Source organism: Cyprinus carpio, chromosome B13 (genome assembly GCF_018340385.1).
Source record: "Cyprinus carpio isolate SPL01 chromosome B13, ASM1834038v1, whole genome shotgun sequence".
Taxonomy (NCBI): Eukaryota; Metazoa; Chordata; class Actinopteri; order Cypriniformes; family Cyprinidae; genus Cyprinus; species Cyprinus carpio.
The window spans coordinates 10908315-10926297 of NC_056609.1; the positions used below are offsets into that span (position 1 = coordinate 10908315).

At 35.8% G+C, this 17983-nt stretch overlaps 1 protein-coding gene across 22 annotated transcripts in view; it reads left to right on the forward strand.

The window, feature by feature from the left end:
- Positions 1 to 17983, forward strand: part of LOC109101175 (calcium-activated potassium channel subunit alpha-1-like) — a 214843-nt gene that overhangs the window by 119059 nt on the left and 77801 nt on the right. For all 22 annotated transcript variants that reach the window (XM_042736487.1, XM_042736486.1, XM_042736492.1 and 19 more), the window contains exons 4-5: positions 7163 to 7256; positions 7454 to 7565. In XM_042736487.1, coding sequence (XP_042592421.1) covers positions 7163 to 7256; positions 7454 to 7565 — 206 coding nt within the window. The remainder of the gene's footprint in view (positions 1 to 7162; positions 7257 to 7453; positions 7566 to 17983) is intronic.

The following is a 17983-nucleotide window of genomic DNA, read 5'->3' on the forward strand; positions in this document are numbered from 1 at the left end:
TTCATTAATTTCCAAGTGGACAGTGAAATATTTAACTAAACTTTATCCTCTAAACTTTTGCTCTGGTTGAATTTAAAGGGATTTTTGAGATAGGGATAGGAGGATAAATGAAAACTTTTGATTATAAAACTGTATAACTTCCTTCAGTGGAACACGAAACAATATATTTTGAAAAATGTCCATGCAATGAAATTCTTGTCCATACAATGAAAGTCCAGTGTTGACTCGTTCGACACACAGGTTCTCACCCTTGCGACCTCCTCATTTGACCTGCCGTACTGCATCACTCCATCATTAATGGTCTCGATAATGGATCATCCGCTGACAACTCCTACGACTCATTTACGCTGCTAATTATCACAACTGTTCAAGATTGTCTGGAACAAACCACACATCTTTCTCTTGATTTGGCCTCTCACACATGTAAACCGGGAACAGCGACACATTGAATGCATCTCTCAAATAGACAACGTAATTGTCCATTAAAAAAGCCATCAGTAGACATCTAAAGTGGGACATTTTGAATGATTCTGAGCTGATGGTTACTCCCTAAGGTAACTCAAAATTTGATGAAGGGTGAAAGCAGCAATTGCAGACAGGAGTGTGGGGGGGAGGGTCTTTTTTCATCGCCTCAGTGAGCACGTCTGGCTTTTAGGGGGCCACTTCAGTCAACACTGTGGATGCACAGCTCACTCTAGTGGCCACCCTCCCCTGAGTTTCTCTGGATAATCCTCCTTGTGTGTAAGGAGTCACTTTTCAGGACACTATTTCTTTTGGTCGAATTGATCCGCAGTTGAGGAGTGAAAAGCCTCTTCAGTGGAGATATGAAGTGTTTTGTTGCATGACTGTGTTGAAAGAAGTTGTAATGAACCTACTTTATAACACAATGTCTGTGCCTGTTGCTCCTACATTATTAGTAGAACTGCTATGGCAAACTTCAATTTTGCTTGCTCAATTTTATACTTGGGGACGAGTATTAAAGGGATAGTTGTTCCAAACCCACAACACCTTTTTTTGAGCAAAAACTTTAGATGAAAAAACAGCTTTCTTACCCTGCATAGACAGCAGCATAACTACGTGGTAGTTCAAGGCCCAGAAAGGTAGTAAGGACATCGTTAAAACCCACATCCATGTGACATCAGTGGTTCAACCATAATGTTATGAAGTTACAAGAATACTATTTGTGCACAAAGAGAACAAATATAATGACTTTATTCAACAATTTCAGTCTTCGACACGACACATACATGTGGTGCTGCTGACGCAGGAGCCGGCGTTCTGCACTGCGCCTTGTTTACAAGCAGAGGAGGACGCACGCAGTACATAAAACAGTCCTTATAAACGTGTCTGAAGATTTCGACAGAGGATATGACTTGCAATTTTTTGCCTAGCATTAAGACCCAGGTATACTGAACTTTCCACGTACCGTTCCGTCCCACATGCACAGCCGCGTCCGCATAGCTTTCAAAGTATACTCAACTACGGACAAGCTCGACACATGGGCAGTACCACCTACTTGAATTGCGCTCTGTCTCAATGTTCACTCGCGCATGGGCTGTTGTACGTGCACCGTCCGCACATTCTCAAAAAAGGGGTGTGTGGATGTCCGGGAGCCCTCCTGATGATGAAAATGATGTAATGTGGACGTTGCGCGGATGCGGACGGCCAAAGTATACTTTGGCCTTTACTTTATTTGAACCAGAATATACAGACAATGAATTAAGAGAGATGGATGTTCTATGTCAGAACGCCGGCTCCTGCGTCAGCAGCACCACACTCTTGCATTGTGATACGTTGTGATACTCTCATGAACGTGTGACGAAGATGGAAAAGAAGAAATTGTTGAATAAAGTCATTATTTTTGTTTTCTTTGCACACAAAAAGTAATCTTTTAAAATAATTAATTAGCCACTCATTCCACACAGACTAATATAACAATCTCATTACAACAAAAATATAATAATTCAGTTGCGCTGCTGTCTATGCAGGGTCAGAGAGCTCTCGGATTTCATTAAAACGATCTTAATTTGTTTTCTGAAGATGAATGAAGGTCTTATCGGTTTGGAACGACATGAGGGTGAGGAATTAATGACAGAATTTTCTTTTTTGGGTTAACTGTCCATTAAAACTTTAGCACAAAACTCATCCTACTCTGTTTGTGTGTCAAAATTGAAGGATACCTCTAATCATAAAACTTGGCATTGTATGCCAAAAATATTGTTGGGCCTATGAACAGCTCCTAGCATCTTAGCAACTATCTACAGTATTAACACTATAAAAACCACCTACCAACTACTGTATCAACCTCCCAAATCATTCTAGAAACCACCTAGCAATGGGCTAACAAACACTCTGAAGACCTTAGGAACCAATTAATGTCCTTGCACTCATAGTCAAGTCAAGTCACCTTTATTCATAGCATCATGAAGGTGAGTTTTGCAAGGGGATGTACCATTCTTGCCCTAGTTCAGTACATTTACGTGAAGAGCAAGTGAAAATACATCATATATTAGTGCTGTGTTATAGTTTTGTTAAAAACTTCTTAACATAGTAGTTTCATTGTCATATTTTAATGGGAACAGTCTGTACTTTTCCCCCTAGACCATAGAGTCTTTTTTTAGGGCTGAACAATGAAGCAAGAAATATGTAGGGCAACAACAGGGGAAGCTCTCCTTCAAGGGATGCCTTCTTTTTGTGTCCCACTTATGACATTTTGGGTGATCAGCGCTCTAGCAAAGTTACATATTGCAATGCCAGAGCCTAATAGTACTGAATGCTCAATCCCAGCACTGATAAAGGTGCAAAGAGACATGGCTTAATGAATTATTAATGCAGTGAGATCAGAAAGATGACTTGCTTTTGAAGCTAGTTAGATGAATAGATGCTTCTACATACAGCTTTTAGGCTGAGCTGTATTAACCTGGAAAGGCTTTAGTACACTATGCTGTGAAAGGGCAGGGAAATACATGGCCCATTCACTGAGAAGCCAGAGAAATAAACATCCTGGCACTGCATTGCAGGGATGAATAATCCACCCTGTTTAATTCTAGTGCAGCGTCCCTACGCTTTGAAAATCTCCCACACACCAGCAGCCTGTTCTTTAGAGAGAGAGGAGGAGGAGAAAGAGAGACATTGGCAGGTCATGTTCTCCACGACTGTGATCTGAAATTCAGTGTCAGGATTCAATGCCATATACACCTCTAATAATGCATCGCAACAGCTGAACTCGTTTTAATATCATGTTTAATGTGTTTTGGTAATGTGTTTGATATCTTTTAGGATTTCTCACCTTAAGATCTGGGTTACATGTTAAATATTCATGCTCTATTCATAGTGATTCTGTGGCACTATAATATTAAGCAAAATTGTGCTCATGACAAATTTAATGTGCTTTTTATTTGGATAATACAGAATGTGTCGTTACTTATCTTTCCTTGTCTTATGACATATGAGAACATTTAGACAGATGTTTTATTATTGATCAGTAGCAAAACCTGAAGATTTGAATCAGTTCTGGAATAATCAATGATTTGTTTATAGATTTATAGATTTTTTTTTTTTAATTCTGCAATTATATTTTGGTTTATATTTTCTATAATAAATTTTGCTATTTAACACTTACGTGTATATATATAATTGTTTGTATTTAAAAAAATACCATTTGAAATGCAAGATAAATAAAATAATTTATTATAATAAAATGATTTTTTTTAATTTTGAATAATTGTTTGAGCTATATTTCTCTGTCATGCCGTTAAGTAGAAAATTACTGAAAGATTCTTTAAGCACTCTGTCTCTGCTGAGGAGGCCACATTGTCAGTGTCATATATTTACATAGGGATGGAGGTTTGCCCAGCTTGATTCTGCAGCTTTTTGCAGTAATAGGGTCTTATCACTGAGAGAAAAGCTTTGATGGGGTCTGTGTTTTCCAGAGGTAATCACACTGAGTTCTTGCAGAGGGCAGGAAAGCAGTTTAAAAAGCTCAGTCCAGCATGACCTCTTTTTGAGGGGGCTTAATCAATAAACAGATAAGAAATGCCATTTCAATTCACATGCCTCTCTTTATCTTGCCATTCTTTTTTGTGTGAATTGAGTTCTGTATGTGGGAGGCTGGCTTTGCAGTGCTGTTTGCTTCATGTGTGTATTTGTATTTGATAGAACTGGATGGAAATTCTCAAAAATATTCAGCTTGCTTCTTTGAAGATTAGCTAGTCCTCTGTGCATTTCTCCAGCTTGAACAGAGGATTGTTTGAACACTCTGCCATGACTATCGCTGCAAATATCAACCTCAGCTCCTAAACAAATTTTAGTCTCTCGTCTTCCCTGCTTAGAGCTTTCACTTCCTCCTGTTTTCATTAAGAGGAAGAAAACACAGGGGCATTGCTTTGTGTGTTTTCTTCTTTTAGAAGCATATGCAGAGAGCACCTAAGGGAGGAATTAAAACAGAAAGGCTATTTTTAGACCTCCGACAGAGGTTTAAGCTGTCCGGTGCCCTTGCAGGTGCTAAATCATTCTTATTTTAGAAATGGTTCCTTGGCCTAAATCAGTCACTGTTGTATTAACCTAGACCTTCTGTGTGCCGCCCCATCGCCCTCCAGGCTCCAGTAGCGGTTCCCGGCTCACCCATTCAAATGATCACCTTTTTTCTTTCGCCATCAACATCAATTTTTTTCTGTTTAAGGCAAGACATCAAGGTGAAAAGGGTAAAAAAATAAAACACAAAAAAAATACACAAATTTTTTATATTTATGTTTGTTTTGACATATAAAAATAAACACACAAAAAAAAACACATACACACAAACACACATACACAAAAAAAAAACACACACACATACATATACATATATATACATATATATACATACATACATATACACATATACATATACATACATACATACACGTGTGTGTGTGTGTGTGTGTATATATGTATATACAGTATATTGAAATCAAAATGCTTCTTCAGTTTAAGAATTGCAAAAAAAATTGTATTAAGTCTTGGAATGTTATGTTTGAATGTGCAAATGAGGCATTAGCTAATTAAATATGCACACATTTTCATACATTTCCAGAACATAAATCTGAATATTGGATAAAGCCAGGTTCTTGTTTCATTTTATTGACCTTTCCAAAGGGTTTTACAGAAGGGATTTTTTATTTTTTTTAAATCATTATCACTTCATAAATCAGAAAATACCATCAACAGCCAGAAAAAATTAAAAATAAATAAATAAATAAAAATAAAAATATTTTTTAAGAGTAAAATGTTGTATAAAATTGTACAAAACCCTCAGTAAAAACCTTCAGAATATAGAAATAAAACTAATTTTAATTTTGGGCAAATCTGATATTTCTAGCTCAATGCATGAGAAAATACTCAACTCCAAAAATATTCCAATATTTTGTGAAAAAAAAAAAAAAAAAAAAAAAAAAGATATGAAAAGCCAAATAGCACAACATTTCAATTGACAAATGCATGAACAAAAATATGTACATTACATTTTTTCTAATGCCTTATGCAGAGCTCTAGTGCACTGATAGTGATTTATAATGTTGATTGTTTATTAGATAATCGGATGTTTGGGCCCATAAGCACATGGGACAACAATCCCAGGGCAGTTTTCAGGATATGCATTAATTTCTGTGCCCTGTATGAATGAGTGCCACAGTGGCCCTCCTTTTAAAAGATGATGAAGAAGAAACATAGCGGGCCTGAAATAGCCCAGTGCGTGCGTCCCCCATAGATCTGTGCGCACTGACATTGCTGTACGTCCTCCACAGGTGCTCGATTAGGAGCTGAGGCCACCTCGTGTAAGTTAAAAGCTCAGTGGCACCTGAGTGCTGTTTACACCATTATAAGTTGGCATAGCATGCTCTCAGCTGACCTCAGAACAGCTCACAACTTTATAAGGGCCTGGGAAAGTGTCGTCTTAAGGCCCAGGCTGTCAAGAATCTTGCTGGAGAATGACATTGAAGCCTTAATGTGGCTTAAGGAGGAAGCTGTTAAGGATTTCTGAGCAGGGTTACTTTCTGCATGGATGCCACATGTCAGGAGATCTCTTGTAATTGCGGAGTGTGAAGTGACATTGAGCTCAAGGATCAGATGCTTTGTGTTTCACAGTGTACACGTGTTGACAGTCGTGCATTTTGAGACATGGCTAATTGTAACTTGATAGAAAGCTCTTCCTGACCATGAAGGCCTACTTAAGTTTCATTATGGGCTTCTTTTGCCTTTTTTCAGCAGTTTTGTCTTTAGTTTTCGTATTATTTATGCCTGGTGAATTCTAGGGCTGGTCTCTAAATAACTTCCTACATGAGATCAATGATAATGTCAGTGAAAGGGCAGCACCACATTAACCTCAGCTCAAAGGCTTCTGGCTTATGAAATTAATCCTTTTAATTAATTGAATCATTCAAAAGTTGATTTAACCATCCCAGATGTATTGAATAATTCAGCAATGCTTTTATGTATTTTAAGATTTTTACTAATGGATAAAGGCACCTGGTGCCTTTAAGACTGGTTAAGACTGTCCTGAATCATGCAGTCGACTTTTCCTGAGGGAGCAATATATCCAGAGGGAGAAATGTTAGAGCTGTTTAAAACACTTGCTATGGATTATTGAGATATATATTTAAAAAGATCATTATAATTCACATTACATTAATGTGTGTATTCTTGTGAACAGTTGTAAAAGTTATAAACAATTTTGTTTTCAGTATGTACTGATTGAACACATCTATTATATTCTATTGTTTTTTTTCCATAGTAGAGTACAGAACCAAAGTATATGGACACAACAGAAAGTACAAATATCAGACTATGTAAATCAATTATTGTATGTGAGCTTTGAATATAATTATAATGCAAACGAATATTGTATTCTACATGTGAACTTTTATGTAGGCTATTTAAGACATAGTGCAGTTTTATAAGGATGGGTTTTATATTTAATATATGCATATTTATATGATGTGTTATATGGTGTATCTCACAAAAAAATGTGCCTAGGTTAAATGTCACTTCAAAATCAGGAGAAAGGAAAATGAATCGTCTTTTAGAACCATTAAGATTAAGATTGCATTGTGATAATATTTTCAGGCCAAACAAATGAATTTGTTTTCAATTAAATTAGCATTTATTTCTTTTTCTTTCTTCATAGTCCTATAGAATCCTGTCAGAATTTCTACAAAGACTTCACGTTACAAATTGACATGGCATTCAACGTGTTCTTCTTACTCTACTTTGGTCTGCGTGTAAGTACATATATTTAACTTTCATATTCAATGTTTCTTTACCACATTCTCTACACTCAATATTATGTTTAATGTTTGACTAGAAATTGTTCATTCTAATGTTTATTCATCTTAATTGTTTGTTCTACTTAGTAAAATGTGATCCTCTTTAAAATGTTGTAATATATATGTTTCTTTTTCTTTTCATCTTCTTCCAGTTCATAGCAGCCAATGATAAGCTGTGGTTCTGGTTGGAGGTGAACTCAGTGGTGGACTTCTTCACAGTGCCGCCCGTGTTTGTGTCAGTTTATCTGAACAGGAGCTGGCTGGGTAAGTTTTAAAGCACTCTTCTCACTCCCTTTTCCTCCTGACCCTCCTGTCAGTCCCTGCACCCCAGGGCAGCGGTCACAGGAGCAGCTCACACCACGGCTAGATGAGATAAAGGCCAAACTGATGATGAGACAAGGGCAAATGTTTGAACAGGAGATTTTATGATTATTAAGCCAAGCTGCCATGGTTTGTTGTCATTCTCTGTCGCGGGAAACCCAAGAATAGCTACGAAATGTCACGGCTTAGTGACTAGAAAAAATGCAAAGATGACAGTGGGGCTTAGGTGAAGAAGAGCTGGGAAGGATGGCAGGAACATGAGATGATTTAGGCTTTAATTGTTAAACACGCCCATTCTCCCCAAAGTCATTCTACAGTGTCGTTTTCGTCATAATAATGGACTTCTCTATTCTCATATAATTTAATAAAAGGTTATTAAAACTTCATAGTCATAGCTACTTTCCTTGGTTTGAACAGGCCTTTACTGGTCGCACATTTTGGGTTCTGGATGCTGGTGTTCACCAGGTTTCTTAAAGGGGTCATATGATGCTGCTAAAAAGAACATTATTTTGTGTATGTGGTGTAATGAAATGTGTTTATGCAGTTTCAAAGGTTTAAAAAACACATTATTTTCCACATGCTGTACATGTTTCTCCTCTATGCCCCCCCCCCCCTTTCTGAAACGCATAGTTTTTTACAAAGCTAATCGGTCTTAAAAGCGAGGTGTGCTCTGATTGGCCAGCTATCTAGTGCATTGTGATTGGCCGAATGCCTCAAGCGTGTGGCGGAAATGTTGCGCCCCTTGCCATACTGTGATGTGTGTCCCAGTCAGAACAACGGCACTATGCAAAAACAATAAAACCCATTACAAATGAGCTATTTGTTGCATCCAGTGGGGACATAATTACGAATTATAATGACTTATACTGTGTTTTTACGTGGTGAGATGCAACGCAACTCGTAAAAACACAGTGTCTGCATTTGTGATCGGAGAAACAACAAGCACTACTCTACACTGCTCAATACTCATGTGTGAATCATCAGTGGCAAATCCTTTACATGTGTAACAAGCTGTTTTAGGGGGTGTGGTTGACTCTTAACTTTTATAACGAATATCTCTTTGGGTTTGAGACTTTAGTCTTTGCAACTTTACAGATCTTCTTTATTTACCAAGAGCTTGTAACACTCCAAAGAGAAAGGAAAACTTTTGCATCATATGACCTCTTTAACTTGCAAGAGACTCACTGATGAACACAGACCAGCCTGGACAAACTTTTTAGGTTTTGCTTATCTAAACTGGTCTGGTTTGGGAAGAGGAAAGTGTATGTTCCTGTATAAGGCTCACTTTTGAGAAGCCAGTGGGGCAAGCCCTCTCAGTCTGATGGTAATGATTTCCCATCACAATGTGTTTTTGTCAAAGCTGGGTTGAGCGACAGGTGAGACACGACTGCGGTTTAAAGCAACTGGTGTGTGTGTGTGTGTGCTTGTGTATCCTGTAGCCAAAGGAAAGCAGGTCTGCTTTAGCCTACAGTATGTACTGTACATGTAAACACAATGTAAACACAATTGTTCATAACCGTTACACCACCTGTGTCATTAGTGCTTTCCAAAGCAACTAAAAAGAATGCTGTCCTTTCTTAAACACATCAAAAACCATGAGTTAATAATTTAGCACTTCAGTGTCATCTTCTGCCATGGTGCTGTTTGAATAATGCATTAGAAAAACAGCAGTTCATCAAAAAATCTGTAATTTTAATGGTGTTCCTCCCTACCAGGGCAGTAAATGAAAATCAAATAAAAGCTGCTATCAACATCAGCCTAATAACAGCTGTTTGGCTGAGCGGCATATGTAAACAATCACTCACTTGCCTGTGCAGTACAAATGCTGAGAAAGTTTCAACACTAAGCTCGTTAAAAGCTTGGAAACCTTTAGGAGTATAATGGCTTGGAAACAGACCAATTTAGTAATCAGAGTGTGTTCCTTAATTTCACAGATGTCCACAATTTCAGGCATTGTCGTCTACTGAGTGTTGACTCACCTCGGAGAAGCATCATGATTAAAACATTACAGGATGTAGAGTTTTAGTCCAAAGAAATTAGACTTTCAGTCTTGACATTAGTCTAGCTGATGAAACGTCAAATGTAATGATGAAAATAATTGAGATTAGGATAAGATGTAAATCTTAATTATGCTGAGTCTAAAGGCACTATACGGTATATTGTACACCACCATTCAAAAGTTTAGGGTTAGTAAGATTTTTGGGTGACACTTTATTTTAAGGTGTCCTTGTTACACGTTACCTTACTTACTATTGTAATAACAAATTATGCATAATTACATGCAAGTAACCCTAAACCAAACTCTAATCCTAACCCTAACAATATAGTTAGTACACGTAGTTAATTAGTATTACTTATTACTTAAATGTATAATTACACTGTAACAAATACACCTTAAAATAAAGTGTAACCAATTTTTGTTTAAAAAAATAATAATAATGTTTGCATTCAGTAATAATGCATTAAATTGTTGCATTAAATGTTGCAGTAAAGACATTTTAAAATCTTACAAAAGATATATATTTTAAATAAATGCTGTGCTTTTGATGGAAAAACTGGAAAATTCAGCTTTGCCACCACAGGAATAAATTATCTTTTAAATTATATTAAACACATTGATCACAGTTATTTTTGAATTGTTCTTACATTTAACAATATTACAATATTACAATTTTACTGTATTTTGATAAGAAAAAAATGTAGGCTTAGTGAGCGTTATTCAAAAAAAAAATGTACTGACAAACATTTTAATGGTAATGTACTTGAAATTTGTGACTAATCAAATGTGACATTCATGTTACTCTTTGTACAGACTGGCTGAACTGGAAATATACAGACTGAAAATGCTCTTTGCCCTGAAAAAAAATTAAATAAAAATCTTGTAGGATTTATTGATAAAATTAAACACATTAAGTCAACTATCTTTTACTGCTACTGCTCTGTACAATTTATTAGTTACAGTGTACAGTTATTGTCGAGTAAAATCTGCTTTATCTGAATTTAACAATTTTTTTTTTTTTTTTTCACATAGAAGAAATATTTTTGATTTGTAGAACATGATTTGATAGAACATTACTTGAATTGTAGAAGTGCTTTTAATATAATACTATGCAAACTTAAAAAACTAAAGCTTCTGTTAAAGGTGTCATATGATGCGATTTCAATTTTTCCTTTCTCTTTGGAGTGTTACAAGCTCTTGGTGCATGAAGAAGATCTGTAAAGTTCCAAAGACTAAAGTCTCAAATCCAAAGAGATATTCTTTATAAAAGTTAAGACTCGTCCACACCCTCCTAAAATGGCTCGTTCTAACACGCCCCCACACGTCTATGTCAGCACGTGGGAAGATTTGCATAACACCGCCCAGATGTTCACGCAAAGAAAGAAGGTGTACCTTTTAATCTCATTGTGGTATTGATGTCTGTTTCATTGTGAAAGTGAAACTACTTTATTTGGCCTTCCAAAAGAGTATGATATCCGCTTCGTCATGCCTGGAGCTGATCCGTGCTGGTTGCTGAGGAAATACATCAACTTTCCACTGTGGATCGCCGGATCGGCTTTCAGCGGAGTCCAGCCCGGGGTTCGTCACATGTGGTTACCGCAAGCCCAACGGACGTTCCTTCGTAGAATCCGCTGGCTGCGCCGTTCTCAAGCCACCCGCCTCTGCTCATTCAAGCCAGCCATGGCTCACTCTGGACCGCGGTTCACTCTAGGCCTCCGGCCTCTGCTCACTCAAGTCCGCGGTGTGTGACGCTGTTTCGTTGAGAAAGCGAAACTACTTTGTTTGGCCTTACAAAAGAGGACACGACTAGAAATCATGTTTATATCACGTTTATAATGGCTTTTATGTTTATGTCTCATCGCTCCGGCTGGACAAGGCTTCACAATATGTTAAGAGGCGTAACATTTCCATCACAAGCTTGAGGTATTCGGTGAATCACAATGCACTGAATAGCTGGCCAATCAGAGCACACCTCACTTTTCAGACCGATGAGCTTTGTAAAAATCAAAGTGTTTCAGAAGTTCATAGAGGAGAAACAATGATGTACAGTATGTGAAAAATAATGTGTTTTTTGAACCTTAAACCACATAAACACATTTGATTAAACCAAATACACAAAATAATGTTCTTTTTTGCAGCATCATATGACCCCTTTAAACGCCGCTATAGTGTTCAAAGCACGCTACCCTACCTAGTGCAATATGGCACTTATGAATTTACTTATAACTTTGAATATAAACATTTTGAAATACTGAAATAGTTTGAAGTATTGATATGAAACTGTATAGGTTTCACTGAATGAATGTGCTCCTGGTACTTTTGGGGACATGGTATGGGACTGTCATGCAGAATAAAAGCCTCTCAAAGACCAAAGAGCGCTCTCCCAGCACAGAGGGACAAATTCTCAGACATGATGAAAGATTGTGAAACAGCCGGCATATGAAATCTAGAGCAACATCAGTTCAGCAAACTCTGAATGAAGGGGTTATAATAATCATATGTTATATAATGATGATGTACAGCACATCAGAGGTATATTAATCTCAGAGAAAACTGCTTTTAGAGAACAAACAGTGAAATAAACATTAAAGAATTGTCAGGACCTCAGTTCCCAAACTAAAGATAACTATCCTGCAGTACAGGACAAAAGAATAAAATAAAATAGCCAGATCATTTATTTTATGCTTTATTTCATAGTTTTCATTAAATGTAAAACATTTGGTACATTAAAACGCCTGCTTATAAATTAATTGTTTAAACCCTGGTGTAAATGTGTCATGTGTCCTATAGCATGTAGCCAAGTGAACTATTGTTTTCTGTACTCCCAAGTCCCACCCTGTTAAGAAAATAGGATAGCTCATAATTAAATCTGCTTCTGTGGGGACTGTCAAAGACCATGGCACATGAGTGAACCTTTGCTATATCGTTTTATTTTCTGAAAATTGGAGCTTGATGAAAGCAGTGGAGAACGTGCTATTAATTTGAAGGGTATGCAGAGACACTCTACTGGGAAATAGAAATTAATCTTCTAGAAGCGGTTCAGGACAGTCTTTTCAAACACCAGGGTTATATAGGGATTAGCATGAGGCTGTTTATAATACACTAGCTTCCTTCATCCTTGCAATCAATTAACAACAGGTACTTGACTCTGAAATAGAGATGTTTTGTTAGCTAAAGTCCTCTTCCAAATGCCCCATCAGTCTGTGAAGAGAAGGCAGTAATCACAGTGTCTTATGTGAAGAGATCTGGTGCATATTAATGGAGGGTACATGTACAGAAGGAGATTCCTAGGTTCACTCTGGATTTTATTGTTATTTTCAGGGCCATTAAAATGCTACACTTCAATGATGTAATGTAATTAGTCTTTTCTGGGCTTTTTTTTTTTTCCTATAAGGTATTTTGTCTGTATGTCATATGGTATAGTTTGGCATTAGAAACCATCAAATAAAATCAAAATTCTAAATTAAATTGGGATTAATATACACGTCTATTCAAATACATGTCTTTGAATTTTAATTGATCAAAAATATATTAAATACAGTAATATTATGAAATATTAATTCATTCCTGTTATCCAAAGCATCATTACTCCAGCCTTCAGTGCCACATGATCCTTCAGAAATCATTCTAATATGCTGATTTGATGCTCTAGAAACAAATTATTATTGTAAATGTTGAATTCATTTATTAATTTATTTTTCATTATTTAAAAAAAAAAAAATTGTGAAAAATGCGATACTATATAGTATTTTTGGATGAATAGAAAGTTCAGAAGAACAGCATTTATTTGAAATGGAAACCTTTTATTCATTTTCAACTCCTTTGATTCATCCTTGCTCAATAAAAGTATTAATTTCCTAAAAAATATATATACATTTTACTGACCTCAAGTAGTACCTTCAACTAAACAATGTACCAAATGTTTTCTGTCGCTTTTGATAATAGTTATGCTAGTATGCTGTTATGCTACTTGATGAGTATTTGCATATGCATGTAAGTTTAGTACATATTTTTGTCAAGTGTAGTGGTAACATTTTCAGTGTTTTGGGGTTGTTTTTAATAAATCAGTGCTACAAAAATACAGCAGTGAATGTATATTAAGTTATTTGTTTACTGATGAGGTTTTTAGTGGGTGATTCTTAAACCTTCAATGGTTCCAGTCCATCCCTGACTGTGGATATTACATCCCACTGCCATCTGGTGGTTTGAAGCAGTATTGTGCCACATAACTGGATGGCATGAACTTACTGAACTAGAGGCTTTTCAGTTAGGAATATGAGTCGCATGACCAGAGGAAGAGAAATCAATGAAGGAAACTAATTTATGCTTTAAGCCTCTTTCATATCTAGAGCCCTCTCTCACGTGGCAAGCTTCAGTACATGCACGCACAGATGCATTCTGGGAGAAATGAATGGCGAGTAATCCCGGCAACCCTTTATCCCTCTTTACACATGTTCAGTATTACCTGATTGAGAAAAAGAACCAGTGGTTTGTGACTGTAACACACGTGACTTGCTGTTGGTCTGTGAGCCTGCAGATGTGAATGAAATAGTCTGAAAGAGCATCTGTCCATTCTACACATGTCCATTAAGCCTGCTTCAGTGCACAGCGCTGGCCTACTCTCCTGAATCCTGTTCCTCCAGCCTCCTGTGCCACGGGCCTCTCAGCTGCTGAGCCAGAAACATGCCATCAGGTTCAACAAAGGTTCATGGGAAATTAGTGATGCAAACAAGTAGTCATAGCTGCCAAGCAGATTAAACCTTAATGAAAAAATCTAATTAAAGAAATGACACCGAAATTAAACAAAAATGCAACACAAAGAAAAATGTACGGTACAATACAGTACACAAGGGGTGTAATTCGGATGGTTCGTCATGATACAATACAATACGATATCAATTCTCATACCCAGCGATACGATATTTGCTGATACTTCAAAAAATTAGACTCTACAATTTCGATACGATTCAATATAGGAGAATATTGATCGATATATCAATACTATTATATTATATACTTATTTTTAACAAACGTCTACATTTTTATTAGCTCACAAATGCAACCAAACATATAACATGAACATTTATCTTACATTTTCAAAAAATTTTAAATAAAGAAAAATAAATAATTGAAAAAAATAAAAAAAGATCAGTAATCTAAAGATATGACAACAGTCAAGACAGTCTTTCAGTCTTCTGTGCTAAAATATGCAATGTGTAAAATAATGTTAATCTTCATTAGGAGACAACACAAAAAAGGTACTCCAGTAATGTAGAAAAATAAAAAAAAAATACAAAAATAAAACTGTTAAAACTTTGAGACTTTTTTTGGCTGCTACTATGGGCTCATTTTCTACAGATAACCAAATTACAAACAATAGCAGAAAATAAATACAATATAACAAGACACAAATTAAATCAAAAGTGTTTTTCAGGTTTTACAGGTAGATCTAAAATAAATCTTCAGGTACAGAAATGTAATCAAATGTAAAATAACAATGCATAGTCTTCACTGTATAAATTAAATATAGATTAATCCTTATAAAAATCAGTGAGAGATTTTTTTCTTTGACAAAAGTTTTCTGTTAGTCTGATTTCACTTTAAGAACGAAAGCACAGATCCAATATACTAATACACATGCGTTTTCTTTCTCAAGGTTAAGCCTAACCAACTGTGTTTACTAGGATATTCACCAAGGCACACATGTTGATGTAATTTAGTCTGTATTTGTTCATCCATGGACAAAAAAGCAGAAGAGAACTCAGTTAGATATTAGCACACTGTTGATGCGGCTGTCTGTATGCGTGAGCTTTGGATGTTGTGCGTGTGTCACTACGCGCTGAAAACTTTTCTCTACCATTCCGTCAGCCATCCATATTGATGAATCGTTACATCCCATACAATACTGTATAATACACTGTTAACAAACAGCAATATATACATATATACCAGTGGGGTTCCATCCATATAAGCTGCGAATGCTCTGCAAGTCATCTGAGAGAATGCGTTCACTTGTTAGTTAATATAATCATGATTATAAGTTGATCCCTTGTCATTTGAGATGTAACTTAAAGCTTAATAAAGTGTTGGTAAAAGGGCTGAAATGATTAGGCAACATTATCGACAATGTCGACAAATAAAAAATTGTCGACAAATATTTTTGTTGTCCAGTAGTCGTTTGATCTCATATGACCTAATGTAAGTGCTTGCAATAATGCGGTTTGACCAGTGTGGTGCTGTAGCGCAAGACTGTAATTCAGCTCTCCTGATGCAATTCAAGAGAAGAAGACAGCGCTTCAGTTCAGCAAACGGAGCAGATCTGAACCTGAGGCTGGTGAGCAGCGTTTGGAGGAATATGTAGATATATACTGCGCACTTTCCTCTCAATAACAAAATAAACACAACAAAAACTGACCACGATGTGAAAGCAGCACTTAAGAACACATTTGATTATAGCGATGTGGATGTTTGCACGAACTCTGAAGTTCGGCACTCCAATAAAGAAAAGTCCAGTCACATCACGTTTATTTATATAACAGTACAATGCAATAGCTAGCCTTAAATCAAGCAGCTTTACTGTATTAAACATGAAAAGTCAGTGTCGCTTTCAGTTAGAATTATAACTTGATTTTCTGTTATAAAACAGCTCTCCAGTGTGGAGCTAGTTAATGATAAAATCTTTTTATTAGTGGGAAAAAAATATTTCATTAAAGTTTTAGTTTGGTTTGATCAAGCTCAGGATTGTTTTGATTATTATAACCCTATAAGGTATTTTAAGAGAGATTATGTTGTGAATAAAATGTTTAGCCAAAAGTAAAACGTCCTATCACTTACCTTTATTTTGTTTCTTATACATACGAGTTACAAAAAGAGATGTTGATAGGCAGAATGATTTGTCATTCAGCTACTTTCTCATATAGCTAATTAAATGGCGAATAAGAGAGTTTATCTCTCATCTCATTTTGTGTGCCAAATAAATTTATATTGTATAAATTAATTGTATAATTGTAATTACATAATGACTTTCAAAAGTGAAAGTAATTACCGTAATTTATTTGTTAGAATATGTATATTTTAACTAATTGCAAAAGCTGAATAATTAGTCAATCTGATTAATCAGTTAAATAATTGATGATTCCTCGACTAAGCGGTCTAATAATCATTAGATTAATCGATTAACAAAAAAATTGTTTGTTGCAGCCCTAGTTGGGAATAAGTACATCCAATTATTTATTTGACAAACAGTAATATTCTGTGAATCTACGTCAGTTACGGAAGCTTCCGGCCAAGCAGATTCTCCGCAGGTTTGGCACCTCTGCTCATATACGTCACCATTCTTTTCGGGTCATTAAGATTTTTAAATGTTTTTGAAAGAAGATTTGAAATAGAACTTATTTGCAAAAAAAAATATAAAAAAAAAAATATATATATCTTTTAAAAAAAAAAAAAGCATTTCTCTACATGAAAATTCAACAGTGTCTGTCTTGACTCTCATACGTGCAAATACAAGAAAGAATTGTGAAAGTCAAAGTGAAACGATATTCTTAGTGTTGATTTATTTTTATAATAGCAGCAAAATCATTGATATACCACAATATCAATACAATGACAGATGCAAATTTCAATCCAATTCACATTTATTTATATAGCACTTTCACAAATATCAACAGAAAATGCTAAATTTTGCAATGTTGTTTGGACCTAATAAACAGGAGATGTAGCATTAAATCAAGAAGTTCCTTTTCAGTCTCTTTGGGCCCCAGTGTGCACTGTAATATCAGTATATGTTCAATATTTTGTTCATCTAAACTATTAAGCTGCACCTTAATTGAAATGAAACCTCTTAAGTGACTTTGATCAGACAGAAAATAGCTTTCCTCATGCAAATCACACAATAGACTTCTTGTCCCATAATTAATTGCAATAGAGATTTATGCTTTGTTCTAGTGTAGAATGATTTGACACACACTCATTGAGTAAAATGCATTTTCTTTTAAATGATACTTACCTGTTTATATTGATACATGAAATTGAAGTATGTTTATAATGCCATCTTGGATTAATTGCTTTACTGAGGACATTGTGGAATTGTTCTCTCTTAAAAAAGACACATGTGACACTGCCTTAGAATGTTGTCAAAATGAGTAGAATCTTAGAAGGTAATATAATGTTGACAACTTTTGAAGCCGTCTTTGGATACGGAGTAGGGATGCACTTATTTATCGGCCGATTTTTCCTCAATTTACAACCATCGGCATATCAGTTATATAAGGAATAAGGCCAATATAACAAACCGATGGTTTATTAATTAACTGTGTGAAGACACTGAGCTGTATATTGTCTGTTGCATAATCCTAGCTTC